The sequence below is a fragment of the Salvelinus fontinalis genome, chromosome 8 (assembly GCF_029448725.1).
Source record: "Salvelinus fontinalis isolate EN_2023a chromosome 8, ASM2944872v1, whole genome shotgun sequence".
NCBI lineage: Eukaryota > Metazoa > Chordata > Actinopteri > Salmoniformes > Salmonidae > Salvelinus > Salvelinus fontinalis.
In genome coordinates, this window is record NC_074672.1 from 11,229,800 (window position 1) to 11,237,167 (window position 7,368).

General features: G+C 44.3%; 1 protein-coding gene across 1 annotated transcript; it reads right to left on the bottom strand.

Annotated features, from left to right (window-relative positions):
* Positions 1-293: 293 nt before the first annotated feature.
* Positions 294-3,741, bottom strand: neurod4 (neuronal differentiation 4). The gene is made up of 2 exons (XM_055931024.1): positions 3,508-3,741; positions 294-2,279 (listed from the first exon to the last, which is right to left on the bottom strand). The coding sequence occupies exon 2, from the start codon at positions 2,271-2,273 to the stop codon at positions 1,155-1,157; it is 1,119 nt and encodes a 372-aa protein (XP_055786999.1). The 5' UTR covers positions 2,274-2,279; positions 3,508-3,741; the 3' UTR covers positions 294-1,154.
* Positions 3,742-7,368: the final 3,627 nt, after the last annotated feature.

A 7,368-nucleotide genomic window follows, 5' to 3' on the forward strand; every position in this document is an offset into this window, starting at 1 on the left:
TTCTACCATAAGCCGTCGCCAACGCCGTTTATTCCTATATGTATGTATTATTAAGGAATTGTTAAGAAAACAGAGGAAGAGACATTGACATATTCTGTCCTAATATGGGACCTTATGAGTGTTTTTAAAAGTACAATGGTAATATAACTACCCACATCTAATGGTACTATGGAGTAATCCAACATGCTGCTCAAAATGATATGTTCTATCTGGTTGCCTATATCTGATATATTAATTTCATTTGAGTGAAAAGACAACAAACCATGGCAAAATGTGTTGCTTCAGAAATAGTATATAATATAAGAATATTTATTCAATTAAGTGCGAAACAGCTAAATATTTACAAAAACAGTCGTGATGGACACCATAAGAGACAAAATCCTGAAACGTTCTTCAAAAAAATTATAATTTAAATGCTTCATTAGTAAAGTCGCCAGTGACTGAAAACGATATACCAAGGAGACAGTAAAACAAAAACAGTGCTGAGAAAATTGCAAAAAGGATAATAGTTGTCAAAATAAATATTAAATACAGATATAAAAGAAATGCATTTCTGTTCATATGGCTAAAAGGATGCTGGCTACAGTAAGGGCCTCAGTGCAGAAGTTGAAGTAACTGAGTATAGAGCAACTTTTTGTGACACATTTTCTCTCCATCCTCAAGCACACAAGAGAGGACTTTCTTTCAACCCAGGTAGTCTTGGATTTTAGTAAACAAATGGATGGGTATCTGAGACAGTGTGCAGTGCTTATACCTGGATATCTGATTTGGTAAACAAATAATACAGCTACATATAATAGGAACTGAGGGAAGACTTTTCCACAGACAGAAACAAATTATGACAATACAAATAATGTCAACACAAATAATAAACAACAATGACAATAAATTAGTAATACAATGAAGGGTGCATCTTTATCTCTTCAGTAGTTCATTATGATCAGGTAGGTTGAGTTCAGTTGAGTCTCTCTCTCGGAGCATGCCATGCTCTCCCAGAGTAGGATACTAGACAGTGTAAAATGTCATATCATTGTCTCTCTACACAATCATTCATAGAGTCACGGGCCTATGTATGTGCAGAAAGGTTGGAGGACCAGAGGCAGGGCTGTGTATGGATCTCTCCCCTGCCTGGCCAACCAACTTCACTTTCCCCTTCACTCGCTGTAGATAGTGCCCATCTGTGAGGCGACCATGTGTGGTGCAGGGAAGGATTCAAAGGCCTGGATGTCTAGGGGCAGTTCGTAGCGCGAGGCCTGGAAGAGGTGGCCCTGAGGCCCTGGCAGCCCCGCCATGGAGGAGGGGGGGTAGTGGGGTAGGGACGAGAGGTAATGGGAAGGGTGGGAGGGGTAGTTCCTCTCAGCCTCGTGGGGGGAAGGTTCCTGCTTCAGGGCAAAGTTGCCACTGATGCTGAGGGGGGGCGTGAGGGGCCCGTCGTAAGGGGGGGTGCCATTGCTACTACACTCATTAGGGGACGGGTGCTGTTCGTAGGGCCCTCCCTCGAAGCTCTTCATATGGAGGAGGTGGGAGGCCTCCAGGGACCCGTAGGGGGGGCTAGGCAGGCCCGGAGAGGGGTAGTGACCACTCAGGGGGTGATGGCCACCAGGCTGCCCTGCTACACCACTACCAACTCCTAGAGCTCCTCCAAAGGGCTTGTCATCCAGCTTGTTGATAATTTTGGGGGCAGAAACCCCCAGCTGGAGACACCCAGCCACCAGGTTGCTAGTGGGCTGGGACAGGCCTTTACACAGCATCTCTGTGAAGCCGTGGCTCTCTGGGGACTGACCGCTCTCCAGCACCTCAGACAGGGCCCAGATGTAGTTGCGGGCCAGTCGCAGGGTCTCGATCTTGGACAGTTTCTGGGTCTTGGAGGCGCAGGGCATGACCTTACGTAACACATCTAACGCGTCGTTCAACCCGTGCATGCGGGACCGCTCGCGGGCGTTGGCCTTGGTGCGTCTCGCCTTGAACCTCTCCTGTCTGCCTCTGGCCATCTTCTTCTTCTTGGGCCCCCTCCGTTTGGGCGCCTCGTTCTCTCCGTCCATTCCAGTCTCCTCATCATCATCATTATAATTGTCTTCTTCCTCCTGATCCTCCATGTCTTCGCTACCCAGCTCGATGCTCCCACGGCCTCCTGGGCCCAGGCCGTAACGGCCCCCCATCTCTGGACCTCTCTCTCCATCTTGGGAGCTCAGGTCCTCATCTAGCCAGGCCAGAGAACTGACCAGCTCAGACACATCTCCTTCTCCAGGCTTACCAAATCGTTTGGTCATCATTGTGATCTGAGGAAAACAAAACACATTTGGTCAAGCTCATGAATCAGCTGTTTTATTTTTCATCACTGTTTGTCATCCTTGTTTGGAATTGGAATTGGTTGACCTATCTCTTTAACTTAATTCCCAACTGGTTGCCTATACATACACGAGAGAGTATAATTTCAGCACTGTCATGTGGACAGCACACACTAGCAGAGACAGTTCCTTTTCCATTCCAGCAGAATGGATGAACATTTTTGCAGATACAGAACATCTCTCCTCTCTCAACTCATTCAAAGGGAAAAGCAAAATCATTCCTGTCCTTTGTAGGATGATCTAATGTGAGACACTTTGGGGATAAACTCTGTGGTTCCCTGCTGTTTATGCCGTGGTGGTTTTGGAGACGCTGTCAATCTGGGACATGCGGGATTTAACCTGGATATAAAACCCTCAGATTAAATTCATGGTAGTCTACAGAGCCAAGTCAACAAACACGGTAACAACCGGACCAAATATCTCCTGCATCAACAGTTACATTTGATTTGCTGATTGGAATGAGTACCGCTTTAAATCCAATCTTGCGTGGAATTGTTTTCGAAAATGCCACTGTAGATTGATATCTGAGTCCAAAGGATAAAAAACGTTCAATGGGGACTCGGGTGAACTTTCCTAAACACACCAACAACCAAATAAATCTCTGCCTAAGGACACACACTATTGTTCTACAACTAAGTCGTCCTAGTTAGTGATCGTGAAGTCGTGCGTACAAGTAGTACAGTTTACTATAGGCCTACAAATCATGAATAACAACAATGTATTACGCACGGACTCAACTCTGTCTAGACTGAATGATTAACAAACAATCATAACTGTATTTGACACTGACAATAGTATTGAATATGGTACAATACAAACCATAACATTTATATCTATAACAGTCGATATCAGGTTAATAAATAAAGATAGTGGTATCTCACTTTCTTGTTGCTATGATACGATAATGCATTATAGTTGTTTGGTGGCACTGGCATAAAGCCTATTATGAAGAATGCCATCTTCATCAATTACCTTTCCTGTTATAGAAAATAGTAAAAACAGCGAATATTAAGGCAGTTTACAGTTGTTTGTTTCTGTTGACACGCATTGCATAAATATGCATAGGCCAATGGGTTGATCCTGTGTGACGAATACTACATGATCTGGAATAGAATCACATGAAATGCAATTATTTGATTAACATAAAATCAAAACGCACCTGTTTATGTTCACAACTCGCTCTTCCAAACTTGTCAGACGTCCGGCTAACTTCCAAAGTCCCAGTACCAAGCAAAATGACTTTATAGCCAATCCTCAACAGATGCCGTTTCTCTCTGTAGCAGTCCTTCGCAAGTTCCTTTTCGTTCCCTCAGTTATACAATCAGTGCGCGAGGGGACTTTCATCTCCGACTGGCATGAATATGTCTGAGTTTAGCCTTTAGGAGGTGGACTGGCCCCTCCCACGAGCGCCCCACCCATAACATTCAGCTTATCCAAAGGCGTGTGGCGGGCTCGTGGCCAAAGTGTTCTGTCCAGACAACCACACATGCGTCACCAATCTTTTTGTGTTTGTGCGTGTGTGTGTGTGTGTGTGTGTGTGTGTGTGTGTGTGTGTGTGTGTGTGAGAGAGAGAGAGAGCGAGAGAGAGAGAGAGAGAGATATTTTGCGCAAATGTCCACAATTCCATCATTATTTCATACAATATTATGTGTCCAAAATTGTCCATAACTACCTATGTCATTTTAAATAGGCAACTATGAGATGTATTTAGCAATTCCATTTCTTGTAAAAAGCGGATTTTGTGCTCGATTAAGCTCCAAATGTGAGAGGCCTATATGCTACGGTTGTTCCGTAACCCAATTTGTATACAACATGTATATGTTTCCTTAACAATTTGTGATGTTCATCATGCACAATACTTAGAATATACATTTTCGTTAATGCTTGGATGATCATGGATTGAAATCATACACATGATTAACAAAGCGCACGTTTTGATATTTTAATTACGCACATTCTGAAGAAGGGACGCTCCTTCATCGCGTTATGTGTAAGTGATTTTGACAGCTTGGTGTGGTAAGACCAGGTGTATGCGTTGTTCACCCGTCCATTAATTTGCTTCTTCCGCTTATTAGCCATATACCCTACTCCCCAGTCTCTGTACCCAAGATCAGTTGAATGAGTCAAGCAGCAAATACGTTTTATCTGATTTAAACGGTTGGTGCGCCGGAATTCTCTGAGAATATACAGTATCTATTTTAAAGGTATATTTGGGTTGGAATTGCATCATCATATTAAAATAAAAGTTGTAAATCGAAAACAAAGTAGATTTGATATACAACTCAAGACTAAATCATATCTGACTCAAAATAATGTATTCGTTTGCGAAGTACAAATAATTTCCAAGTTTAATTGGGGATAGTTTGAGATGGAGTAAAATGGTGTTTCACAGTTCATTGTTTCAACTGGTAGTTTAAAGGGTATTTTAGGTTTAATATAACTTAAAATTTATTAAAAGCACTATTAAACACTTAAAACTGTTTGCACACAATATTCCATTATTACTACCCCTCCCTAGCCTGGCTGACGCTACCATGACACAGCGCAGGAAAGCTGGGACACACTGGTCTGGAAAGGAGGCTGTTTGATAATGAAATATTCGCTCTGAAATTGGGTGACAGGTTTGATTGGATGTCTCAAATGTTCGTTTTTTTCATCTGGGGTTTAAACCTCACATTGTTTGGATTTGAAAATCCAACCGTTGTAAAGGAAGGGGTGTGGCACTGGGGGCCTGTGTGTGGCTGTGTATGTGGGTATTTTAAGTGAGAAAGACACAGAGGAGAGCCAACCAAATTTGCAGTTAAAGCCCAGTCCCCTTCCTTATCGAGGCATTGTGCCAAGAGGAAGAAGAGGGTTAGGCCTTAGACAGACTAACATTTCCCATCCTTTAGTCCCGCTCCTTACCTTTTTCTAATTTCACAACAAATGCCAAGGCATAACAAACACAACATATGTGATGTCCCAGTGCATGGTGCAGGGTGAGCCACCACACTGTCGGGGCTCTATTGTGGTCAGATGCTATTGACAGCCGTGGCTTGCGGCACACGTGCCCCCGCATTGATCCCATTGTATACATGAGACACCTGTGCTTGCAACTGTGCTCTTGGGCTTTCTTACACTCTCTCTCTCATCGGAAAACCCACATCGGCCTACAGCTCAGTTACATTTCCTTTTGGTCTTTAGCTCATAGATATAAATATAACATATTGCATCATCATTGAGTAGAATTTGCATTTTGAAATCTTATGACACTAAGTTGCTGGGCTAGGCTGTAGGACTCTCTAGATCACTGTAGGGCCATATGGTCAGATATAAGAAACGAAAGAGGGGGTGCATCTGTTGCTTGTGGGTTCACACATCACTCGCCCGCCTCACTTGATATCACGACGCCCATACCCACGTGGCCTTTTCATTCCTAATCAGCGCATTGCACACGTCGGCGTGCGGATGGAGCGGGCATGGTTTGGTTTCTACGTGCGAGCTTCGTGCATATGAGTGTGCGTGCATGGCGTTGTCCAATGTGGAAACCAGAAGTAGTCGTGTGTGTGTCAACAGTTTGTGCAGCCAGACCCAGTGTCTTCTATGTGCGCCCCCCTACTCCCACTTAGCTTCACAGTCCCCCAGGTAACTCCTATCCCCCACAATCTCTACCTCCCCTGAGTCCATGCCAGTCCTCATCACACCTGCAGCCTGCTCTGGGAATAGTAGCTCTGGGAATAGTAGCTCTGGGAATAGTAGCCCTGGGAATAGTAGCTCTGGGAATGTTGAATAGTAGTGCTGCCTAGCTTCCCACAGCCTAGCCCAGTCGTCCCAAATGTCTCTAATGACAGACTAAGGGGGAACTTGGGAATTGTGTCCCTCCTGTCTGCTTCAATTCTGACTAGAATATCCAGTTGGACAAATATCACTAGAATATGTTTTTAGTTAGGGGATTCCGACAATATTAACAAATGTCCCACTCACGTGGGCAAGGAAACAAGCTTTGATGGATTGGGGTTTGTATTAGGTTTTTAAATGCTGCTTTTGTTGTTATGATTGTTGTTATCCCCCCCTTTTCACACAAAAAATCCTGCCACAAGTGAGTTGTCTGTCGCTCCTGCCCCATGGGATGGATTTAGAGGGGAACGGGGGGATTCTACGCTACTCTGACAGATGGGTCTCTCTCTCTCCATCGCTCGCTAAAACACAGGCACACACTGGCACACCGAGACAGCACGAATACAATAGGAATTAAAGCCGTGCACACATGCTCCCTCGGCCGGGCTGAAAGCTGAGCCCCTTGTAGTAATCAGAAAAGGATGGAGGGAGCTCGGATGTGTGCGAAGGGAGGGGCGTGTTTGGAAGGGGGATGGGGGGGAGGGGGGAGTGTTGTGTGCTTCTTTTTTTAGCTTGAATGAAACATTTGCCTTATTTGCCTGTTTCAAATCTTTTTGATTCAAGATATATTTTCCTTGCCATGGAGCTCTCCATTTTCGTCATAAAGCATGTTTGAAGTTGAACTGTTTCCTCTGTCAACCTTTCAGTTGTGACAAGTTTTATCCCTCTCCCTGTTTACCCCTCTTCCATCTGTATGTCTGTATTTTCTTGTCTGTTTATCTGTCTCTGTATAGTAAATGTGTGTGTCCTATAAAATGGCGTCCACTCAGCATGCTCTGTTAGCTGTTGACTGAGGCTGAATATACATACATACAGACTATCCTGGGGGAGAGACTAAGCCCCACTGAATGTGCCTAACACAGGGGACATGCATGCACACACATACTGTAGGACTGTGGACTGTTGACGTCTACATGCTCTCTCTATTATTGCAATCCCAGTGTCCCCTCAGGGAAGTCGAAGAAGACGAATAAAGAGTTCAGAAGCAGAATGAAAAGGGAGATCATGCCCTCTGTTCCCAGACAGGGAGGATGGGAATAAGACTGAGTCTGTCTCCATGTGTAAATCAAACCAATATTATATATGGAGACTCACCAGCCTAATAGGAGGCATACAATTGGCCATTACTACGCTATGCCACCTG

Excerpts from the sequence above, each read along its gene's own strand:
- neurod4 (XM_055931024.1), bottom strand. The coding sequence starts at position 2,273 with ATGATGACCAAACGATTTGGTAAGCCTGGAGAAGGAGATGTGTCTGAG.